The sequence below is a fragment of the Aedes albopictus genome, chromosome 2, assembly GCF_035046485.1.
Source record: "Aedes albopictus strain Foshan chromosome 2, AalbF5, whole genome shotgun sequence".
Classification (NCBI taxonomy): domain Eukaryota; kingdom Metazoa; phylum Arthropoda; class Insecta; order Diptera; family Culicidae; genus Aedes; species Aedes albopictus.
This window is the reverse complement of record NC_085137.1, coordinates 442,062,004-442,088,221: the sequence shown is the minus strand read 5'-3', so window position 1 is coordinate 442,088,221 and position 26,218 is coordinate 442,062,004. Positions and strand designations below refer to the sequence as shown.

The 26,218-nt window shown below is 38.9% G+C and overlaps 1 protein-coding gene across 3 annotated transcripts in view; it reads right to left on the bottom strand.

Moving 5' to 3' along the window:
* Positions 1-26,218, bottom strand: part of LOC109420166 (uncharacterized) — a 422,805-nt gene that overhangs the window by 206,560 nt on the left and 190,027 nt on the right. For all 3 annotated transcript variants that reach the window (XM_062853749.1, XM_029869904.2, XM_029869905.2), the window contains exon 2: positions 9,218-9,818. In XM_062853749.1, the coding sequence (XP_062709733.1) occupies positions 9,218-9,308 (91 nt within the window). In that variant the 5' untranslated portion in view covers positions 9,309-9,818. The remainder of the gene's footprint in view (positions 1-9,217; positions 9,819-26,218) is intronic.

The following is a 26,218-nucleotide window of genomic DNA, read 5'->3' as shown; positions in this document are numbered from 1 at the left end:
GATTCGAATCGAATAATGTACCGTCTGTTTCCCTTCACTGCAATAATGGTAACCATCCTTGCCATAACTAGTCAACCATCAACTTCCTCGACTAACTGCGCTGTGCATTTCAACGGAAAAAATTGCCCTAATCCGGCGATCCTCACAAAACGATGTTCCGAAAGCTTCGCCATGTGGCACGCGCAATTGGTGGAAATTCGACCGGCAGCGAGCACTTCCGTTTTCTACACCCGCCCGGAACACAACCTCCTAACTGTTCTCAATTCAACGTCCAGGAATTGCTGGGACATTATTGTCGAATATATCGTGAAACCCAACAGCACCGGACTCACTATAGCTGCATATTGTAACGACATCAATGTCATCGTCGTCAACGTGTTGCACAAGCTGGACTCGACCGATCCGCTATCGTGTGTTCAGGTCGTTACCAAAGGAGTTCGTCCGGCTTGGCCTTGCTCACCGTTGGGCAGCAGCTTTGGGTATGAGTTTGCTGCCGGTAGCTATTTGATCGTGAAGACGGATTTCGGAAACCTGCTTATGGTGAGAAATGGAGCAGATTTGATTAGCATCGACGTAGAGCACCGTCGTCGAATTGAAAAAAGTTTCGATGGTATTTTTGAGGTAGATTTAAAACCAAACAATTCCAGAGGAAGTCAATGCATGTGCGAGTACTACGATGAATATTTCGACTGGATTAGAAATTGCAGCAGTTTTTATGAAGGTGCTCCTGATTTAGGTTTTGATTGGTACATGGATAATGGACGGAAACCAGAGAAAAAAATCAATGCAGAAAACAGAATTGTGCGGAGTCGAGAGGAGCTTATGTTGTATATATTGGGAGTTGTATATAGTTTAGTTACATTGGTTGGAATATTAATTGTATGTGTAGTTCAGTGTATAAAAAGGCTGTCAATGCTGAAAGTTAATTGAAACAAAACAGAATTATTGTAATGATACGAAACAAAACGAAACATCGCAAAAACAAATAGTTCAATAAAATTCCCACCATCCGCCGGGACGCTGAACACAAACTACGTTTTTTAACAAGACAAACAGTTTCAAAGACCTTATTTGATATAAAATTTAATAATCTTTCGAATAAGGGTTGAAAAACTTTGACCATTTCCAAGTTATAGTCAGTTCAAGGCAATCAATGTCAAAAGCATGGAAAGTTCAATAACTACGTAATGGTTGAGATTTGACCATATGCGTAGAACATTATGATCCTATTAAAATGTTTGTACTCACCAACCTAATCCCTGTATTTACGTACGTAAATTTGCGTTCTATGCTAAATACGCATTGGCGTAGCTAGGATTTCTTCTGGAGGGGGCCCAGGATAGGCCTGACTTGAGATGACTTTTAAGCGGCGCAAATTGACATTGCAGTTTTTTTTAGAGGAATCAAACGTAAACTATATGAGTATGAACAATTTCTTTCCATAGCTTGCTACAGTGGTTCCATCATGGATTCCTCTAAAGCTTCCTTCAAGAATTCATCTAGGGATTTCACCAGACATTTGTCCTGGGATACCTTTAGAGTTACCTCCAGTGATCGTTCCAGTGCATTTTTCGAGGTTTCCTTAACGAATTTATCTGGAGATCTTTTAAGGAATTTCTACTGGTATCCCTTTAAGAATTCCGCTAGAGATTGCTTCATTAATTCTATCTGGAATTATTCAAAGTATTTTTGCTAGAATGTCCTCCAGAAATGCTTTTCAAAAAATACTAGAGATTATTTATAAATTATTCCGGGAATTGCTTAAAAATGTTGTACTGAAAATCATTTAAGAGTCCATCCAACTATTCATTAAACAATTCGTCCAGAAATTACAGCAGACATGGATTTCTTTAGATTTTTTTTATCCACGGATCCCAACGGAAACTTTTTCCCTGAGAATTTCCTAAGAAAACTCTCCTGAGATACACATTAAATATTGTACTATGCATGACATAAAAAGATTATTTTTATGTCTCTATATTTTTACAATAAAATCAAACTTTTCCTTATTTTTACGCCCCTCAACATGTATAACCCCTTAAGAATTCCTCTTGGGATTGCTTACGAGATTCCTTTTTGGGGTTTTCCAAGTATTTCTTCAGGAACTGCACCGGGGATTCCTCCAAGAGTTCCTCTACGTACTCTTTTTGGGAATTTCTCAGGAACTTCATATTTTAGATTTCCTCAGGAATATGTATCAGTGATTTCTTTGGTACTTCCTCTTGGGATTTCTTCAGAAACTCGTCCTTGGATTCTCTCAAGAATTGCTCCTTGGATTTTTTCATTAGTTAATCCTGGGATTCCTCCAGGAACTCCTCCAGGGATTCTTTTAGAAATTCCTCCAGGATTTTTTCTTGAATTCCTCTAAAAATCCAACAGGGATTGATAATGGACTTCATATAGGAATTTCCCTAAAGATTCTTCTACGAATTCCTCCAGAAATTCCATCAATCAATCCTTTCCTACAGGCACGTATCCAGGAATATCTCCAGGGACTCCTGCAGGCATTGCTTCATGAATTCCTCTAGGGAATCCTCAAGGGATTTCTCAAGGAATTCCTCCAGGAATTTCTTTAATTACTACTGGAATTTCTTCTGGAACTGATTCAGGAATTCCTTGAGGAACTCCTACAGTAATTCCTCTAGAAATTTCTCCGGGAAGTGCTCCTTCAGAAATTATTTCAGGAATTTCATCAGGAATTCCTCCAGGAATTTTCCAGGAAGTACTCCGAGAATTCTTCCAGGGTTCCAGGTATTTACCAGGAATTCCTTCAGGGATTCCTCTTCGGATTCTTCCAGAGATTCCAACAGAATTAAAATTGAAAAAGAGATTCCTCCTGGAATTCTTCCAGTAATTTTTCCAAAAATTCCTTTTAGAATCCCTCCTGGAATTCTTCCAGAAATTCCTCTGATAATTCCTCTACGATTTTCTCTAGGAATTTCTTCAGAAATATCACCAGACATTCCTCCCAGAATTCCTCCAGGGAATCCTCCAGGGTTTGCTCCAAGAATTCATCCAGGGATTTCTCTAGGAATACATCTAGGGATTGCCCCGAGACGTCTTCCGGAGATCCCTCCCAGAATTCCTCCTAGTAATTCCACCAGGTATTTATAAGGAAATTCACCCTGGGATTGCTCCAGACATTCGTCATGAAATTTTTTCCGGGGGTGCCTCAAGGAAATCCTTCACGGATTTCTCTAAAAATTCTTCTATCGATTTCTTCAGGATTTCCTGCAGGTATACTTTCGAAAATTCCTCCAACAATTTCTCCAGGAATTTCGCCAGGAATTAGTCCACAAGTTCCTCCAGGCAGAGATTCCTCTAGGATATGTTTCAATGATTTCTCCAGGAATTCCTCCAGGGGTTTTTCCAAGAATTCCTCTAGCCCTTTCGTGACGAACCAACACAATTAACAGTTGTAACAGTAACAGTTTTGCATATTTTTTTCATCAGTTTAGACTTTGTTTTATATTATGTAAATTGTTCCACTAACTCAGCCATTACTTTTACTTGTATGTGTGAAATAAACTTTTGTTTACGTTGCCTGTACAATTTACCACAACAAGGTAAACAAAAAGTGGGCAAAAACGGTAAAACATGAAAAAGTTTTATCTGTCGCATATAATTTATTTCCGATTTATCTACGTAGTCAACGCTAGAAATCAAAATATAAAGAGTAGTTCTTTCAAATGAGTAAAAATAATAATTACTTTTTTGGGAAATCTAAGAGTTCTGGAGAGCCAAAGTTGAGCAATTTGTATGGAGATTTCACTTTTTTGCGCTCCGTCACGGCTAGGGATTCCTCCAGGAATTTTTGCAGAAATTCCTCGAAGAATTCCTTCAGAAATTTGTCTACGAATTCTTCCAGGATTTCCTGAAGAGATTTCTTAGGATTTTTTTCTAGGATTTCTCCCTAAATTGCTTCAATTATACCTCCAGGGATTTCTCCAGAGATTGAAGCATTTCATTCCTCCAGGGATTCCTACAGGGTTTACTACAGGTAGGGGAGACTGGGGAGACTTGATCCCTTTTTCTTAATTTACCTGAAACTTTAAGAAAAAACACAAAACTAGATCCGATTTCCGTACAAAACGGCAGGTAAACATCTATTGCAAGTTAATACACAACAGAAGGCCTTTAAATTATTGTTAAAGTTTTCAAAACTGTGTATTTATGGAGGCATGTCTTATAATGTATTTTTCAAAAATGGGTGACACTTGATCCCCCTTCGAGCACATGGTTTATGTAAAGGGAAAATAATTCCAGAGTCTTCCTATTCATTTTCTTTTCAAGTTTTCTTGTATTTTCGATGAATATGGAGTGTTCGAAATTGTAAGATTTCCTTAAATTTTTAAGGATATGCCGTATTTTCAAAATGGGGAGACTTGATCCCCCTTTTATTGGTTTGTACTAAAGTTATAATTATCTGACACATTTTATCGTTGAATAGACTAGAATTCCAAGTAAATATAGGCTTCCGAATAGAATTTTATTTTTCACATGTATAATATGCGTGTAACCCTCGAGGGATCAAGTCTCCCCATGCCACTGTTGTTTATACTAAGCTGAAGTATTTAAAATATGTTAACAACAGCTTTATTTGGATAAATAAGTTTGAAAGTAATTTATTTAAACTATGTGCTGTGAAATTTTGACACGATTTGGTTAAATTTTCACAAAGTTATTGAGATTTTTCGGAATCGTCTAAAAGATTTCTGAAGGACTGAAAACAAACCATCAGCCGTTAAAAAATAATGCAATGTTCAATCGAAATCACTTGTAGCCAAAACATAGTCGTTTGTCCAGGAGTAGTTTTGGAAAAATTATGCTAGAAGAAAAATGTTTTTGATTCCGAGCAAATATGGGGGGAACAAGTCTCCCTAGGGATCAAGTCTCCTCAGTCTCCCCTATACCTGGAGGAATTCCTCTATAAATTACTCCAGGACTTCCTCTAGAGGTTGCTCCGGAAGTTCGTTCAGAGATTGCTTCAGAAATTCCTCTCGGGACCTTTCCAAAAAAATATTTAAATCCGTCCACTATCTTTTCCAGGGATTCACCCAATAATTTTCCCGGGATTACCTGAAGATTTTTTGAATAACCTGAAGGAGTCCTGGAGGAATTCCTCCAGTGATTTGTTTTGGAATTCTTTAAGACAATTTTAGAGGGGTACAAAAGCCAAGAAATTTTTCAATAAGTCATCCAAAATTCTTTCACAATTATTTCCGAGATATCTTAAAGAAGTTCATGCACAGATTTATTCAGAAATCCATTCATGAATTTTTTCAAGCGTACTCTCTGTAGCTCCTGCAAAGGAGTTTCTTCAGAAATTCATCCTGTGATTCTTTTGGGAACATATCCTGTGATTCTTTAGACTGAGACTTATTCAATCAAGTACTTATATGGTGTCCGGCCATTTGGCCGAATGCCGTTTGGCCGAATATCGTTTGGTCGAACGCCATTTGGCCGAATGCCATCTGGCCGAATGGGTCGTTTGGCCGAATGCCGTTTGGCCGAATTATGATCAAGAGATTGAGAGGAAGTTTTTGACATTATAACTATCAATATGATCAACAGAAGAATTTCCTTTTTTTAATAATAGGCTATTCTTTCTAGTTTTGACATTCAGGTATTAGTTGGCATTGAATCTGCAAATATTTTGTCAAAGATTTTCCGTCTTTGAATCATAGGCTGTTCTTTCGAGTTATAATCATGCGAGGAATAGTGACATGGTCACTTATGTTCATCATTTTTTTTTTTCGACCAAATTACGTTCGGCCAAATGACCCGGAATCTACTTTTATGATTCCTCCCCGAAAAGCGCACTACCAACACCTTTATGAATTCGTTCTCGAATTCCACCAGAGATTTCTTTTTGAAACCTTCCAGCTGTTCGTCCAGGAATTCCTGTAACTAATTTCCAGGATGTCTCCACGCCCGAGCAGAGGAGAATATCAAAATAATAACAACGGAATCATAAAACCTGTTTTTATATCTTGGTTTGTTATTATTAACTTATTGATTATTATTGACTTATTGCCACTTTAATTTTGATATTATAACTCATTCTGTTTTCTGATTGTTTTCAATAACTTATTTATTTCAAAATTTGCTATTGAATATTCTATAAATTCGCTATTATTAAGTTGTTATTGAAACTAACAAAACGTGGTATTTAACTGGTCTTCCAGGAACATTTTTTTGTTATGATTTTTGTTATTTTGCCGCTTATGACAGACAAGTTTATAACATGATATGTTATGTTAATAACATAAAAATAACTCTTTCCGTTACTCAGTTATTTTGCCAAAATAACATATTTTATTATACTCTTGCCATTCCCTTCTGCTCGGGCGAATTCCAGCATTTGAAAGTTCTTCGAAAATACCTTCAAGAAATTCTTCAAGAATTCCTCCAGGGATTCCCATCAGAAATTCTTACAAGGACACCTCGAGCGTTTTATCCAGTAATAGTTTCAAGGCTTTTACGAGAAAACCTTCCAAAATTCTTCCCATAATCCTTCCGGGAATACATACGTCAATTGGAATTTCTATAAGATTATGTTTTGAGATGAGTATATGCAGTATAGGAGTATAGAAAACTGTCTTTTGGGAAATTCCGGCAACTATGTACTCGAAACGATACATCTGAAGGTTTATTCTTAGAGGAATAGAGATCGTGATCAAGATTGCTAATAAGCGTAGACAAAATGGATGGTTAATTACTAAAAGAGTACCAATTAGTTGTGGAGCGGACCTGGTGTGGTGGTTAGAACGCAAGACTATCACGCCGAGGACATGGGATCGAATCCCACTCCCGACATATTCACAAAATGTGGGTTCTTCCTTCGGAAGGGAAGTAAAGCGTGGGTCCCGAGATGAACTAGCCTAGGGTTTAAAAATCTCGTTAATACAGTCAAAAAAAAATCCAATTAGTTATAGTCTTTCATAACTAATTGGATTTTTTCCTAGACGTTTTCGAACAATCTTCGAACGGGTTTTCATTATGTACTATTGGAGAAAATTTTAAAAGAAAATTCTGGGTTAGCCCTAAAAAAAGTTCGTGATTTCCAAAAGAGTTCAGCTATGCTTCTTCCTTGTCTTCTTCATCTTTTTGGCGTAACGTCGAAACCCCGTTAGTGGGCACAAACGGGAGTGTGTTGTGGATTGGCATCTAAGCCGAAAGAGAGATGAGTTTATGGAATAGGAGTGTTCACGGTGCGGCTTCGGAGTCAGTTTGGCTTTCTATATCGCAGAACCATTACTTGTTCTGTGGCTTAGTTGGTTAAATCGCCGGTCTAGCGAATACAGAATCGTGGGTTCGAATCCCACCAGAACGCGATTTTTTTTCACAAATTTCATCTGTCAATTTGTCAATTAGCAACATATTGTGCCTTCTAATTTACAAGTTTTTCCAGTATAGCTCGACTGTTTGTCAAAATATTATGACAACTGAAAGTAAAAACAAAAAGGTGGAGTACAATGTGCTGTATTCTGAAAAAAAAGTTGATAGAAATCATCAGAACAGTTTATTTTATTTAATAAACAAAGTGTATTTATAATTTCTGAAATAGTCTATAGTAAATTCAGAGGTTCATCAAAGGATTCCTCCGTCAAAGAATTCCTTTGGAAACTATCATTTAGGTTTCATTTCTCAGCAATTTGAAAAAGATTTACCATTGCTAATTCTGGTTTTTTTTTCATATTTCCATGCAAAATTTTCAGAGTATATTACTGACACTATGTTGGACAATGATCTTGTAAAGTGTGACAAGTTGTGATAGTCTCCAAGACTCCAATACTTCAACACATACAGGGGATGGCCAAAATGTTTGGGATAGGCTACTTTTTTTCTCTCACAAAAAAGTTCAACATGCTATAACTTTTCATAGAGTGCATAAAAAAATCTCAAATTTTGACTGTTTGTCAATCTATTATATGTGCATCATTGGTACAAATTTGGGCTCGATTGATTAATATTTCGCAAAGTTAGAACCGTTCGGGTAAAACACTATTTTTCAGACAACTCATTTTTGAGCTGTCATATCTCAGAAACCAGTGAACCGAATGGAATGAAATTTTGAACGTACACTAACAATATACTAATGCTTCACAAACTATTATAACATAGATACTTTTTGAACGTTGAAAAAAGTTATCATGGATTGACACTTTTTGGATTTTTCTCGAAAAAATGTAATTTTTTTACGTCAATGTCAATAAATTTTAGTGTTGATGTCCAAAGATTTTCCACTTCTGTTCTCGAGTTATCTTTAATCATATATATTAGAGCCTATTTAGATTAAAGGAAGAACACATTTAGTAATTTTTGTGTGGTAATGTAAATTTGACTAATTTCGTCTATATGGGTAAAAATTTCAACCCAGTATAACTTAATTCGCCGTAAGAAAATATTACATTTTATAACGTTGTATTAAGTATCAATATATTGTTGATAAATGGTAAAAAAAAAACATTCAATTCGGTTCACTGGTTTCCGAGATATGACAGCTCAAAAATGAGTTGTCTAAAAAATAGTGTTTTACTCGGACGGTTCTAACTTTGCGAAAAATTATTCAATCGAGCCCAAATTTGTACCAATGATGCACATATAACAGGTTGATAAACAGTCAAAATTTGAGATTTTTTGATGAACTCTATGAAATGTTACAGCATGTTGAATTTTTTTGTGGGAGAAAAAAAGTTGCCTATCCCAAACATTTTGGCCACCCCCTGTATAGTGCCAAATATATATCTGTTATTGATCTATGTTTGTCATTAAGATAGTTATTTTCAGATTTTTTCTTATTACCATGTATAAAATCATGAAAAAAATCTTTGGGAGCCTGGCGCATTCTGGAGGGGAGGGGGCTTGGCCTTCCAGGCCGCCCCTATAGCTATGCCAACGTAGATACGTATTTCGTTGTCAACTATGTATATGAACATTTTCAGTGTCTCCTGCATGACTCGTACCAGTATTCAACTCGATTTTCTCATATTTACATGTCCCATCTTTATTCTGATCAATCACAGAGTAGCAACAACGGTGCTTACGATTATTCATGCTTGTGCTTGCAATATTTGGTACACCCTCAATCCGGCCCGGTAAATGACCATTAAATCATTCACCCCTCAACACCCCCAAATAAAAAAAAAAGTGTCATCCACCCCCTCGACCCAAATCAGATTAATCGAGTCACTAACCAACCATTTCTACTCACCACAGCTAACGGCGCCCAGCTTGAGTGCGGCAACGATCGTGACAAATTGAATCACCGGAACAATCCTTAATTCCATCGTTCTGCTGCTCATGATGGTGCTCCTTCCTTTTGTGCTGGGCTTTTTGCTTCGGTAATCGCTTCACTTCACTTCACTTTTTTCTGTGGGTATTCCAATTCCACCCACCACCCTGGCTCTCGCTCTCGGAAAAGCCTGATCGTCGTGTTTCACTTTCACAACCAAACGAACCGATTCACACACCCCTTCTGTAGGTACGAAGCCGCGCGGGTTTCAATTACTGTCCCAACTGGATGCCACGGGAGCTTGATTCATTTTTATTTTTTCCTGCCCTGCTGGCTCCCTACACTACAATCACTCTTTCACAGAAAATGCCCAGCAGCGACACCACCACCACCGGCATCAGTATCAGCATCAGCAACAGCAACAGACACACTGTAATCTTCCATCAAATGGTCCAACTTTCAATTAAACTACTGGAACAGCTTCTCTTTCATAGTACCCGTTGAGCACACTATACCTAGTAGCGTTGTTGGCTGTCGGCAACTGATTTCCGCAACTTTTACACACAGTTTTCCGGATGCACTGTGGGAAAAAAGGACGATGCAGGAACTTGATTTTCTGGTGCCGTTTCGGACTCAAATTATGCACACAATTGAAATCAAAATTTAAGGCAATTTGATAGATAATAGTCGTAACAAATATAAAAAATAATATGCAAACATATAAATAAAGCTATTTTGTAAGAATTTTCTTAGACAGGGTATTAGTGCCATTAGTAATCTCATGCTTCCAAATTCATCCTATACGCAAACAAATGATTTACGGCACCGATTGACTTCGTTCTTTTTGTTTTCAAGCGTTCTCACTTCTAGCAAAAACTTCTGAATAAAAAAAAACTAAAACAAGAAGCAACCCAACAGCGTTTCAATCCTTTTTTTGAGCAGGATGATAATGGAAGCCACATCTTTAAAAAGGGAATCAATATCTTAACAATCATAAAAATATTTCCGGAAAGATCAACAGGAATTATCGAAGTTTCGTCCATTTGAGTCTTTAAGTAGTTATTAAAAAAAATCCTTTTAAAAATATAAGTTGACAAACAAATTTCAAAAAGAAATATCCTAGAAAAGATATTGGAAACACTTGGTTGTTGACAACCATGTACACATCAGAAACATGTGTTCTATTAACAAATTGAAGTTTAAGGTCGCACGCTATCTTCCCTCTCTTTCCAATAATTTGCCTCGCGATTTTGAATATGCAAATATAAATTCCCACTGCACTGACGTAGTTGAAACTTCAGTCGATTGTGCACCTCGAATTTCTAGTCAACAATATGAAATAGGAGTTGAGATTTAGCAGAGCAATTGCGGACGATTCAACCACCCGTCTGGCACATGGCCTTCAATTGCGAAAAGAAATCAACGTACTCCGGAGGGAATCGAACCCACGACTTCCAATCTGCTAGACAGGCACTTCTATTCCCCCAAGCTAAGGAGCCACTTGACCGTCTCCATTGTCTTGAAAATGATAGTAAGGGCCTGTCCATAAACTACGTAGACTCTTAAGGGGGGACGGGGGGGGGGGTCTGGCCAAAGTCTACGCTCCATACAAATTTTGAAAATTTTGTATGAACAAAAGTCTACGGAGGGGGAGGGGGGTCTGAGATGGCCCAAAATGAGTCTACGTAGTTTATGGACAGCGCCTAAGCCAGAAACTCCCCCACAGATTCTGCCAAGAGTTCCTCAAAATATTTTTCTCGAATGCCTTCAGGAATTGCCACAGAAGTTCCTTCTAAAACCCTATATTTCTCCTCACTTTTTTCATGAATTTCACAAGTTGTTTCCCCAGTTATTTCTTAAGAATTACTTCAAGAATATCTTTATTTTAAAAGTTCTTCAGAGACGTCTCCAACGATTCCTCCAGGGATTTTCTCCAGGAGTTCCCGAAGCAATTTATTAAAACTTTTTTTTTGTTTCAAGACTCCTCGTCGGATCTGTTAGGAAATTTCTGTACAGATTTCACCAGGAGCTTCAACATTTATTTCTGTAGAAATTCTGTACAAATTATGTCGGAATTTATCCATTTGTTGCGTTATTTCTCAAGGGTATCATAAAGTAATTTAATAAAGAATTCCTATAGGAATTTCGTAAGCGATTTTCCAGAAGCTCCGTAGAGTATTTTTCCATTTTTTCTCCAGGAATTGCTTCAGGAATTCTATTTAAATTTCACTAGCTATTTCTCCAGTGATTCTTCCTGCAGTTCTTAAAAGATTTCTTCAGTAATTTCTTCAGCGGTTTATTTCAGAATTGTTCCAAGCATGTATATTCAGAAATCTCCCCAGAAATGTCTTCAAAACTTCCTTCAGCAAATCCTCCAAGAATTTTTCAGGAATTTCAACAGCATTTTCTGTAACGATTTCATTCGTGGTTACTTTTAGGGTTTATCCAAGATTTCCTGTCGAGAAGAAATTCTCCATGTTATTCTCCAGCAGGCTTGTCCGCACTGAGCGCATGAAAATTCTGCTCTTTGGATTTACACCATCAAGCACATCAAGGATGGAAATCTAGTGATCATGATAGGATCCCAAATGTGTCTCGGTTGGAAGGCATCGCGCGATAGCAACAACGATAGAATTTTGTCGTCAAGCATTCATAACAAACCATGCTCCGCGAATAATGAATCGCTCGGCATGTGCGGCCGCGATGCGATCGTTATCATGAAGCCGGAATGATAAATTTCAATTATCAATCACTTTTGGTGCATTCTTGTTACTGAATCTTCACGATATGTATATGAGTGTAATATTCCTGGTCATGAATTGGGGTTCCGGGTGCATAAGTGGCATTAATCGTGATGAATAAAGTTTATCGCGACTTGTAACATGATCCGATAACGATAGATCCCGCGATAAAGCGTGCATCAGATGCATTGATTGTTCTGTGATGCGGGCACAATGCGAGGGTGTCGCATCATGCTACCGCATGAGCAACAGCTACCTTTGATTGTTCGTATCGTGTATCATTTATCGATAGAAGTGATTTTCTTCCATCCTTGAAGCACATCATAAATTAGACATCTTTTCATCTTATCAGATAGAAGGATGTTGAAATATTGTGAATGTCATTTCGAACTGTCAAAAAACCGCACCGCAGAGCCACACGGAGCGCGCAAAGAGATTTTCACCCGGGTGAAAACACTCTAGTGAATTTCACTTTGAACGGCCCCTGCGGCGCTGAGGTGCGGTTTTTTGACAGTTCGAAATGACATTTACAATATTTCAACATCCTTCTATCTGATAAGATGAAAAGATTTCTAATTTATGAAGTGCTTGATGGTGTAAATCCAAAGAGCAGAATTTTCATGCGCTCAGTGCGGACAAGCCTGTTCTCCAGGAATTATACCAAAAATTTCTCAAAAAGTTTTCTACGGCTTTTTTATTTCATTTTTTTTTTACAAATTCCACCAGAGATTTCAATGGGAGTCCCTGCACGATTACATTTCTTCAGAATTCCTTCAGAGTTTTCCTCAGAAATTACTCCAGAAATTTTATCAGGATTTTCTTAAAGCTTTCACCAGGAATTTCTGAAATCTCCAGGTTTCCTCCACAAATTCCTCCAGAAATATCTGTAATATTCGGGCATTTATCTAGTGGGATATATCAAGGGATTCCCCAAGTAATTTCTTTAAGAAAGCATCCACGAATATCTCTGGAAATTCCTCCAACATTTCATCAGAAACTTTTACAGGAAGTACTTCTAGGGATTTTATTCCAAGTTCATGACTTCTGAAAGAACTTTTCCCAAAAGAAATGCTTCAGGAATCCCCTCAGAAATTCTCTATGTATTCCAAGAGGATTTCTTTTTGTGGGATTATAGTTGAAAGTTTTCCCACGAATTTCTCCAAAAAAACATTCTTGGCCTCTCTCATGCAGTTTTTGAAGACCAAAAATTCACCGAGAATTTCTACTCCTTAATGGATTTTTACACGAACTTTTACAAATATTTATGTGTGTCTAAAGAAATTTCTCATACGATTTCCTAAATAATTTCTCCTGGGACTTTAGTTAACATACTTTTAATGCATGCCCGGGAATTCCTGCAGGAATTTACAGGAAATTGTCTCGAAAACACTACAGCAAGAATTCATCCATTAGTTTCTCCAGATTTTTTAAGAAACTCTTTATAAAACAATTCTGTTTTCAAAATTCTTAAAAAAATCCACGTATTTCTTTTGAAATTTTGCAGAGATTTTCTTAGGAACTACTCTTTGATTTTTATCAAAACTATCTTCAATTGTTTTTCCAGAAATTCTGTCGTAAAGCAATCATTAGGAAGTCCTTTAGGAAAATTCGTACATTTGCTCTATCAGTCCAGTTATTTTCTCATAGATTTCTGTAAGGGTATTGTTAAGATATTCTCCCAACGATTTTCACAATATTCAACGTTGTTTTATTTTTTTTTTTCAATTTTATAATTCAGTTGAAATTGTTTCCAAAAACATCGCCTAAAAGTTTTGCACTCTACTCTACTCTGCATTCAAACAACAGTTTTTGCTCTGGGAGTTACGAGGAACGCAACCTAGAGCTCCAGAACAAAGTCTCCTACTCCTAGATATTGTGAATCTGTAAAAACATCTGCTTGAGTAATCCACGAAGCAGTCTTTGAATAATTTCCTAATTTGTCAAGTAAATTACCACAGTTCTTATAAAGGCCCCATCAAGAACCGAGAGAGGAATCAAGATTTCTCATATTGCGTATTTCAATAATATCTGAGGAAATCCACCTATGTATGCATGTCAAGTATGTCAAGTATCAAGACTAGACGTGAAAGCTAACCTAGCCAAAAATCTACCAGGGTCCGCAATAAACATCCGTTGATGGTTTCACTAATGATAGAAAGAAAAATAGAACACAAAATTTATCGATAAGTTCTTCCAGCAATTTCTTCAAGAATTATCTAGAGGATTACACGTGAGATCAAACCAGGAGTTCCTGCAATAAAAAAAAACAGCGATTGATGAAGAAATTCCATCAATAAGTTATCTAAGACATCCTCCAAGAATTTCTCCAGGGAGAACAATAAGAAATACTTGGAAAAAATATTTCTAGACATTCACCAAGAAATTCTTAACTGCTTAACCTAATTCAATCACTTAACCTAATTTACAGCTCTATTGTCCCCTTGGGCACTACGTGAGCGATAACAATTAACAGCTGCAGTTACACTTTCGTCAGCGCCTGAATGTATTTCAGTTCTACTATATCGAACTTGTTGCCTATGTACTGCTTTCATTTTCTACTCTGTCCATGGTAGAAGGATGACGACGCACAGTGGTCCAGATTTTAAAATACCTGGCAAAAAGCAATTGAATTATTTATCAGATTTTTGTAGTGGTGTTCTTTATCAACAATTCTGTACTTTTCCATCAGCAACTATTCTGTGTCTGTGGCCCGTGGCGTAGTGTCTACACGTTTGCTTCATAAGCAGATGGTCATGGGTCCGATCCAAGCCCCGGCACTATCGTCAGCTGCTCTTTCCCCCTGAGAGCAGCTGACACTGACCCCCCAGCTAACATTTTGGTCTGTATAATTTGTGTAATACACTACTATATAAGAACCTATTCAATCGTATAAACTGCACAAAACTGCTATATACGTACCAAAGTGGAGGCGATATACATACTTCTGGCGATATTTCACGATTTCTCATGAACAATATTACGATGCCCCAACAATCGATCGAAAGAAAGAAAATACGACTTCCAATGATTAGTAATACGATGTCCGAAACATGAACAAAAAAATATGTAAACACCCAGCCTCGAACACGGCATCTCGAGATTGTGAGTCTAGACTCATACCAGTATACTAATAGAGAACAATCTTGAATAAAGCATAAATTTTGACCAATATAAACTTGAGTCTTCTAACCTACATGTAAAACTTGCCTTTGCTTTCCTACATGAAGGTTGATATGATGACTAGGTTGTAATTTTTCATAAGTCATTGCGATTCCTTTCGTCATGTTGCTATACTGATATATGATATACCAAAATATGAACTGTCAACATATACAACTCATGGCGAGTTTGAATTGCGGTAATTACGGCATGTTTTGTTTACAACAGAAGTCCTGCATCGAGTGTACGTGCCGCCGTTGCGTTGTCGTCGCCGTCCGTCGTCGTTGTCGTCCATCGTCGTCGCCGCGGAAAATATGCAATGCCCATGGGGGAATTATTGTGCGTCCTTATTCGGTAACGAAGAACATCCCAAGGACTGCCCGAATATAATTGATAGAACGTTTCCAGTATACCAAAACATAATCAGCAAGTGGCGATTAGTGGCGGTGTGCTGAGGAGTGAAGTAAGTGAGATGATTATTACACCCAATCACCTCGTCGCAGTGCCAAATTTCATGCAGGACGACTTTCTGAATATTATGTTGAATATTGTGAGTAGAACTTGCAAGGATCTGGGTAAGAATATTGGATTTAAGCACATCACAATCTCAGAATGAGAGTGACTACAGTGTGTTGGTTGCTCACCGGGGAGAGCTGATGTGATAAGATTTGGTGGAATGAGAAATTGGACATCATATCTGTGACCATGAATTTGCAGTGAATTATAACCTATCACCTTTAAAATAATTGGTGAACACATCGTAATGATCTTTTTATTTTTCATTGTCGATACTCAGTTAAAATTTTATTACATAAGTTGTTGCGATTCCCAACCAAAGTTCACTAACATAATATATGACATGTCAGCGTATACAAACAGCAACGATTTCAATTAGCTTTATTTACGGCTTGATCTTTACACAACAAAGTTACTCGTAAATAAATCAAAACTATGATTTATATACAATTGGAGTTGTCATTCTTGTCACAAGATTTAGCGGTTTTTACGATTTCGAATTCTGGCGGCAAGAAATGCGATTTCAAATACACTTTTTAATACGATGTGTGGTTTACTGGGCCTCTTCTGAGCCCATGGCTCAAATGAACTCGGATACTTGGACATCGGCGAACGGCAACCCATAATGGACCCCCAATCGGACTGGAAACAGGAACAACCAACAGCCACACATCAACATCCTCGAGCTCATCATTCTACCACGATAGGGTAGAAAGTGAAAGCAGCACAACGGCCACCAGTTCGATGTAGTACAATTAGAAATAGAATACATTTAGGCGCTGGACGAAGTGTATGTACAGTTTCCAATTGGAATCGCTCACGCAGTGCCCAAGTGGACAAAAGAGCTGTAAATTAGGTTAAGTGATTGAAAAATAAAAAATAACTATTCTGTGCTGTGACAAGATACAAAATCAATACACTGGAACCTCTTTTTATGCATATGGCTGGGACTGCATAAATTGAAAATGTGCATAAATTAAAAAAGGCATAAAAAGAGGGAAATTTATGCATAAATTAAGTTTGGGCTTCAATTAGAGAATCTAGTTTGCGAGAACAGGTCTTTCTCCTGGGCAGTTGAGGTGGGGCTAAGGGGGTTTCCAGAAAGTTTCCAGAGAGCCCAAAAAGGGGGTTCCAAGGTGCTACAGGGGCGTTTTAAGGGGTTGTTTCGAAAAATTTGAGGAGCCTTTTAAGGGTGTTATGTCAAGATTTGTTGGTGTTTTCGTGGGGTTACGGGGAATTCTGAGGTATTTCAATAGTATTAAGTGGATTTCAGGAGCGTTCCAAGGGGCTTAGGGGCAATTCAAGGGATCTCAGGAGCCTTTAAAGGGCGTTGCATGATGTTTGAGGGGCGATTTAAGGTGTTTCAGAGTCTGCTCTGAAACCACCTGAAATGTCTCAAAAATCCACCTTGAAACCCCCGGGGACCCCTTGTAACGCACCTGAGAGGCTTCGAAACCCCTGAGAACTTCTCCGTAACGCTTCCGTAACGCCTCTGAATCCCACCAAAGAGGCTCTGAAAGGTCCTTAGATGCCTTCAAAATCCCCATTAAACCCCCTCGGACCCCATGTAACGCACCTGAGAGGCTCCAAACCTCACGAAAACTCCTCGTAACGCTTAAGTAACGCCTCTTTATCCCGCGAAAATGCTCTGAAACGTCTTGAAATGCCTCCAAAATCCCCCTTAAACCCCCTCGGACCCCATGTAACGCACCTGAGAGGCTCCGAACCCCACGAAAACTCCTCGTAACGCTTAAGTAACGCCTCTTCATCTCGCCGAAAATGCTCTGAAACGTCTTGAAATGCCTCCAAAATCCCCCTTAAACTTCCTCGAACCCCATGTAACGCACCTGAGAGGCTCCGAACACCCCGAAAACTCCTCCCTAACGCTTAAGTAACGCCTCTGAATCACGCCGAAAATGGTCTGAAACATTTGGAAATGCCTCCAAAATCTCCCTTAAACCCCCTCGGACTCCATGTAACGCACCTGAGAGCCTCCGAACCCCCCGAAAACTCTTCCGTTACGCTTCCGTAACGCCTCTGAATCACGCCGAAAGTGATCTGAAACATTTTAAAGTGCCTCCAAAATCCCCATTAAACCCCCTCGGACCCCATGTAACGCACCTGAGAGCTCTGAACACTCCGAAAACTCCTCCGTAACGCTTCCGTAACGCCTCTGAATCACGCCGAAAATTATCTAAAACATCTTGAAATGTCTAAAAAAAATCCTCCTAAACCAAAACCCCTAAAAACGCCTCCGTAACGGCTCTGAAGCCAGCCTAAAATGCTCTGAGGCTCCTGAAATGACTCCGAAATCCCCTTAAGACGCTCTCGGAGCCCATGTAACGCACATGAGACCTTCGGAAACACCCAAAAACGAACCTGTAACCTTCCTTTGCTCTCATCTGTAAACACCCCCCGGTCGCCGTTGCAATAGTTCCTGTCATTATTAAATATTCTTATGCACAATATTGGGTCTGAGTAGCTTTCCCTCTTTTTATGCAGGGCATAAAAAAAGGTGCATAAATTAAAAGTGCATAAAAAAAAACATGCATAAAAAGAGGTTTTAGTGTATTTCCATTTTTTTTAAAGGTCAGTCAGTGCTCCTGTTATTATGGATTTGTGAAGTTAAAATGTGAGCGCTACGCCACGGGCATTCGCCAGGAAATTGCGATAGATTTTTTCCGGAAACTTCTGTTAGGATATACTCGATATACTGTATCCCATATGTATGTTCAAAAATTGAGTTTTTTGGCAGCTTTTCTCAGACTTGGAACTCTATGAGACGATGATGTTGATGTGTGGCTCTTGTTCTTTTTCCAGTCCGATTGGGGGTTCATTCAGAAGTGGGTCAGTGCCAGCCGCTTTCGGGAGCAAGAGCAGCTGACGAAAAATGGCAAGGGCCGGGGCTGGGATTTGTGAAGTTAACATGTAAGCACTGCGCTATGGACATTGGCCAGGAAAACATAGATTTTTTTCCAGAAGCTTCTGTTGGGATTTATCTAAGAATTCATACAGGAATTCCTTCAGAGGTTTTTCCACAAGTTCTTCAATGAATTCTTCCAAGATTTATTTTTCCGGGATTTTCTGTAGGAGCAAATCCTTCTGAAATTCCACTAGTGATTTCTCCAGTGATTTTTCTGGAACTCCTTCAACGATTTCTAGTGATTTCTCCAGATAAATTTGTTCTGAAATTGCTCCAGAGATGATTTCCGGAACTCCTCTTCGAGGGGTTCCTCCGGGACGTCCTCCAGTAATTTCTTCAAGGATGTGTTGCAGAATCCATCTTAAGATTTTTTTCCAGAAATGCTTAAAGTAATTTTAACATGATTTTTGCCCGTTTTCTATGTAGGAAATTCTCCAAGGATTTATTTGAGAAATCTTTCGGAAATATCTCCAAGGATTTCAACAAAAACTCTAAAAAAATACCTTGTGGTTTCTGCAGATTTTTTTTTCTGTGTATTATCCAGGAAATCCTCTTGGGATTTATTCAAAATCTTCGAAGTACTTCTTTGGAGGTTACGGGAGTTCCTTCTTTCCATCAGAAATTTAATCAGAAACTCATGCAGGAATTACTGCAGAGATTATTTCGAGACATCCTACAGAGGTTTTTGAATTTCTGCAACCTTTTTTATTACTTTCCTACTTATATCTTTTACTCCAATGTTACTTTTTTAATGTTACTTCAAGGATTTCTACAATAATTTCTTCAGATATTTGTTCAAATATTTCTCGAAAAATTTCTTCAGAAATTTAAGGCAAGTTATGAAGGATGTCTCTGGAGGTTTCCCTAAAAATTTGTTTTAGAAAATCATCCAGAAAGAACTACAACAAGGCTTCATCCGTAATATTCTCCAAAAGTTCTTTCTAGATAATTTCCACTAAATTCTTAAAGCACTATCTAAGGAATTTTATAAATATTCCTCCAGGGATTTCCCATAAATATCTTCGAGAGTTGCATCAAGACTTTATTCAGTTTTTTTTTTAATAAATCCATTCAGTATTTTTTCTGGAAGTCTTTTGTGAATTCCTCCATTCCAGGGATTCCTGCATAGGTTTTGTCAAGCTAATCTTCCAGTGCTCCCTCTAAAAACAATTCCACCGTTCCCAAGTAGATGATTTACTCCTGTAATTCATTTAGAAGAATTTGCCAGAAATGTCATCCGATGAAAAATGTTTTCAAAATCTTCCAAAAGAAATACTTCAATTTCATCAGTAACGATAACAAAAAAAGGCAAACCAGTAGAAGGTCTGACAAAACGGTGAGCGTCCAACATAGCGCTGGTCCTCACATGTTCCTACCGCATGTTTCCATGGGTCAATCGATGACAAAAACGCCAGCTAAGAGTTGTGTGCCTAGCTGGTAGTGCAGCCTGGGCACTGTTGTCCTTTTGACTTCAGCTAGATTGAGGAGGTACATCCTGATCGACTGTTCATCAAGGAGGTGCGACTCCAACAGCGTCTGTTCTGGCATCCTGCGGCTGAGTATGAAATGCTCCTCCACCGGAAGCTATACCTAAGGTGGCAGCCCCACCACGGTGGATAGGGGACCTTAGGCCAACAACCTACGGTTCCCGAAACCCAAAAACCGTTACAGAATCCGAAAATGGAAGATTACGAACTGATTCAACGGCAACGACTTTTAGCGCGAAACAACGGACAAGAATTGAAACTTGGAATGTATTAACCCCAGCAGGGGAAAACTGGCACAACTTGCCAATTTGGCATGCCGTATAAAGCTTGAGATCCTAGGACTGAGCGAAATCCGTTGGTCGAAATTTGGAGAACACAGATTGGCTTCAGGCCAAATTCTGCTATACTCTGGCCTACAAGGTGAACACTAGCGTGGATCATAGAGGTCGTTTTTTTCAGATCAAGGTTTTTTTGACTCCATTTCGGGTTCTGAACGACTGTACAAAATTTGAGCACGATCAGTCATGCTTACACTTTGCGCATCGCCATTGAAATTTGTATGGGATTTTGTATGGGAAAAGTCACTTTTTTGCATTTTTCTTATAAAAGAATAAAATTATTCTGAAAGTATTTAACCGATTATGTAAATGTACAGCCTCAGATTCGCGATTCAGTTTATTCGCAACCATTTGGAACGTAACACCAAGACAAAATACAGGCTGTGGCCAAAATGTTTGGGATAGGCAACTTTTTTTCTCCCACAAAAAAAAATCAACATGCTGTAACTTTTCATAGAGTGTATCAAAAATTCTCAAATTTTGACTGTTTGTCAACCTATTATATGTGCATCATTGGTACAAATTTGAGCTCGATTGAATAATTTTTTGCGAATTTAGAACCGTTCGGGTGAAACACTCTTATTTAGACAACTAATTTTTGAACGGTCATATCTCTGAAACCAGTGAACCGAATTGAATGAATTTTTTAACGTTTATCAACAATATATTGATACTTAATACAACGTTATAAAATGTAATATTTTCTCACGGCGAATAAAGTTTTACCAGGTTGAAATTTTTACCCATATAGAGGAAATATAGTCAAATTTACAATTCCACACAAAAATTACAAAATGTGTTCTTCCTTTAATCTAAATAGGCTCTAAATATATCTGATTAAAAATAACTTGAAAACAGAAGTGGAAAATCTTTGGACATCAACACTAAAATTTATTGACATTGACGTAAAAAAATTACATTTTTTCGAGAAAAATCCAAAAAGTGTCAATCTATGATAACTTTTTTCAACGTTTAAAAGTGTCTATGTTTCAATAGTTTATGAAGCATTTATATATTGTAAGTGTATGTTCAAATTTTCATTCAATTCGGTTCACTGGTTTCCGAGATATGGCAGTTCAAAAATTAGTTGTCTAAAAAATAGTGTTTTACCCGAACGGTTCTAACTTTGCGAAAGATTACTCAATCGAGCCCAAATTTGTACCAATGATGCACATATAATAGGTTGACAAACAGTCAAAATTTAAGATTTTTTGATGCACTCTATGAAAAGTTATAGCATGTTGAACTTTTTTGTGAGAGAAAAAAAGTTGCCTATCCCAAACATTTTGGCCACCCCCTGTAGATGGAGGATGTGAATTTATTCAATGTGGATTCTTTTTTGAACATTTTTATGTAATTTATGGATAGCATAGCATAGAAACATACATTTTGATCTGGCTGTTTCCAGAAAGAAATACTTGATCATAGCAGGATCAATATTTGCTCTATTTTTACGTTCTGTTTTATTGTTCACTACCTATAAACGTTTTATTTCAGGAGGATTCAGGTAAATCTACCATTTCATATATAAGGATTCAGGTAAATCTATAATGTTCCTTTTCTATTTCAGATTTGAAATCGAACACCCAACAAGGATCAAATTGGGAAAGGAACCAGGCATCAACCAAAAATATTTTGTGCCCCTAAACGTTGACCAAACGTTTCCTTTGAACTTTACCCTTCCACTAACATCCAAATTCCCGTGACGCCTAGGCCAGAAAGAATGTAGAGGTCTCTATGTACTTTCATAGGTGTCCAACTAATATTCCTTTCCCATCCCTCAGCTGTCGCAAGGACGTGGCCAGGACAGCACTCGACCGTTAGGGGATTGTCTAAGAGTCAGAGATTAGTCCCAAATCTTTGTGTTTTAGTAACGGACAAGAAGGATGCAACCCTCATAACAGCGATCCAGGGCTGTACTACCTACGAATTTGTGCGACTTGCTCAATGCTAATGCTAATGCTAATGTGGATTCTTTTTTGAACATACCTAGCCCTCAAAATTGTAATCATAAACAAAAACTCAAATAAAGCAAATTCAATTGATTGTAATTTTCTCGTTGTGTTCCCAATCCCCCCCCCCCCCCAAGTTGAGCGAGATACGACGACGATGGCTACAGCACTTTTTCCACTTGCCCGCCTCACTTTGCATGTCAAGCACCGATTTTTTTTTTCTATCCAGTCCAGTTAGGTATTCTGCTTTATTCCTTTATAGCATCGCACTCGGTTTCCCCAGGCCCCGCATTCACATTTTCCAAGCGGGCACCTCGCGACGAGCACAGATCATGGCGACTACGACGACGACGACGTTATCAACGTCGGTCGCGTGTTCTCCTGCAGGTCCTGTGAGATTGTCCCACTGCTGACTGATGCGATGCAACCACACGATAAGGTGGGCGTTTTGCTGCAGCAGTGGCCCATTCATTGATTCAATCCACCTTGGTCCACACTGGGTAACGACAGACGACGGATCTGAAAGAGAAAATCAGAAGAGAAAAAGGAAAATTTTATTTTCTGCAGTTTGTGTTCCGATTGCTTCGGGATTCTATTTAATGTGTCTTAAGTTTCATTCGATACCCGTGTGAACGGGGTTGGTGGTGAACCGTCAGATATAAATCTATTTGATATAGAAATAGGGAATTTAATTGTGTTTAAAAATGAAAATTATGTTCTGTTACTTCAAAAGTTAATTTCAAAATTCCTTTGAACAAAAAAATTCTACTAGACGAAGGAGATCCAGCTACTGTAGAAAACCGACCCCTAACCCGAGTAACAAAACGAGTTGAATAACAGTTTCTTAACCTTCCGTAACTCGCGCGGTTGGCCACCACCGTTAGCACCACGCTAATGCTGAGTAAAAAAAGCGAAATTTTATCAACGTGTTGTACAAAATACAACAGCGCGATCGCTCGAGGGTTAAGCTAAAGTTTGTTCAAGAGTTGTTTGTTCTACTCTTGTACAACAAAAATTTTTGTTGGGAAATCTATGGTTTATTATACCAGTTGATCTCAGACATCTCACCTCGAGCAACTACCCGCAATTCGCGGTCTTGACCAGCATCTCTTACAAAAATTCACAAGCGAAAAAATGCAGTCTGGGTGTGCGTCGAGACTCTCACTTCCGTCTCTCCTTTTGCATCTACTGACCAGACCACGCAGTTATAAATGGTCACCACGATTTTTTCCACCATCTTCAGCGTTTCCGTTCCAGTGCAGTAATCAAATTATGGGCGGCGACTCTCTAACAGCGCATTCCCCGAACGACCAAACCATCTTCTCACACCATCATCATCATCATCATCTTCAACGGAGTGGAGTCTGATTGTTTGCATTCTGCTTGCAGCTCAGCCAGCTGGAATCGTAGTTCGCAATTCCTGCTTTCGACTCTTTGTTTTCTTCTTCTGGGACGGACACAGTCTGTAACTGTAGGTACAACGTACATATAAACATCCCTGCAAGTTGGTTGCACTATTGTGAGAACGGCGACGAGTGCTCTGGACAGGACGGAAGTTTTGCACAAATTTAATTAATGAAAAATGGTAATTTTCTGCCGATGTTCACTTCCTAATTAATCGCTTGAAATGTAGAGGGAATCTGTACTTTTTTACTCCAGGTCTTGGCGAAAACGAAGGTGACTTTTGGTTTTCTTGTTCTCTGTCTACTTCATATGTTCTTCTTCTTCTTCTTCTTCTTCTTCTTCTTCTTCTTCTTCTTCTTCTTCTTCTTCTTCTTCTTCTTCATCTTTGCATAACGTATCATCTGGTGTAAACCCTGCTTCTAAGTTGAGAGTTCTATGAGCCCTACCTAAGTTTTAAACTGAGAGGTTCTTCTGCCAATCAGCATTTTGCACGTAATATATACATATGGTAGGCGCGAAATGAAGGAAAACTCCATAATTTGCAAGAAGTAAACTTTAGAACCCTTATGATCCCCACGCTCAAATAAATCAATTGTATGTCTTTCTAAACAACAACATCTCTTTCAACTTCGCAATCTAGCCTCTCCATTGTCCTGGGAAAAGGCAAAAAGACGCAGTGCGTACATGTAAATCAATACTGGCCTACCGCACCTAGCTCCGGATCCCTTCATTGCCCGTGGCTGTTGTCGATTACTCACACGCAAGGTCTCGAAATGGAAAAGTTATGCCTGCTGCGGCTGACTGTGAGGTATGTATTGACAATCATCCAATCGGAGTCCTCACGCACGCATAAACAGAAGACGACTGGCACGCCACGTGTAGGCGGATGTTAGGGTACGACATATTTTTCCAGTTTGTTTTATGCATTTGTGTTACTCTTTGACTTTAAGCCCATGATAAATACGACTTTCAATAATGATGCCCTTCGCCATATTTCACGGCTCATACTGTTAGTAGCTGTTAGTGAGGGTTCGAGGAAAACGAATTACTCCATAATCTCGACTGTATATCCGTCTATCGTAGCAAAACTTCCAAGGCAAATCCTGTCGGGCTCGATTCCGCCTAATAGCATGTACTTTGTACTCATTCACAAACAACCCAATCTGTAGGCCTACACACAAATTGATCGATAGCCGATGATGACCTCGCCCACCAGGAACTTTAACCCCAACACCTAGTCATACATGACCTTCCATAACACCGAATCCAGGATGGAAGCTCGCGGAACCCTAAGGTTATGTGAAAGCACTTCCGACCCACATCTGTGTCATAAATTAGTACTCGATTCTGGAAGTAATTAGAATCTTGTACAGGTACCCGGGTATGCCCAGACGCAGGAGCCAACTGACGCTATTGAACGCGTTCCTTACATCCAGTGTCACTACCGAACCCCCCTTCTCTTACGCTGGAGCGCTATTTTGGCGGTTTGGCGTCTACGATCGACCTTCCCTACCGGAAGCCGAACCGGCTACTCGAGAGACCATTTACACCCTCAGTATGCCCCAGGCCCATCAGCCTGTTGCGGAAGATCTTCTCGAGCATCTTCACCGCTGTGTCGATACTGCTGGTAGTTTCCCCGCCTTTGGCAATAGGACCTAGCTCTGCTACTTCCAAACCTTTGGGAAAATTCCCACGTCCAGGCATTTCTGCATAGCAGACCTGAACATCCCGAGAGCCTCTGAAATACTACTTTTGAGGCCAGGAACTTCGCCAGACCTGCAGTCTTGCCTACGCTATGGAACTTTGTTATCTCCGCAAGGCCCTTATCGGTGATGCTTCCCTCATTTCAACCCCAGCCCCAGCAGTCCTACGAAAGGTGGCCAGGGACTGGGATCATGCTGCAAAAAGAGCCTCTCGCTGGTCCTCTCCAACATCTCTGAAGACTGCTGTGTAGGAACCATTATACCTCTTGTTTCGGCCATTATGATCCTGTAGGCATCACGGATTCGCATTGGCTGTCTGACAAAGACCCAAGCAGCACCTACAACATCATACAGATTGTGGCTTTCAATGTTTTGGTCATTTAGTTGCACTAGAAGCACACGAAACTTCCATCTTGTCAATTGAGTTGCATTTAAACTCCGAAATTCGTAAAGTTGTGGCTTTGTTTCATAGAAATCACAAATTACCACGTGTTTGACATCGATTCGTGGAGGCGGAGCTTACATATTGCTCGCAAGTGTTAATATAGTCAGCTTACTTTAAATGTGAGCGATTCCAAGCAACAGCATCAAAATTAAGGAAAATTTTTAATTCATGATTTTCTATTGAACTGAAACTTTGCACAGTTTTTCAGTTCCATCTAAATCGCCATTTTTCGATATCAAATTTTTATTTAGAGCCACGACTAACTTTTCAAAAGGGTGTATGTGAAAATGGTTCAAAAATATTCAAAAATAT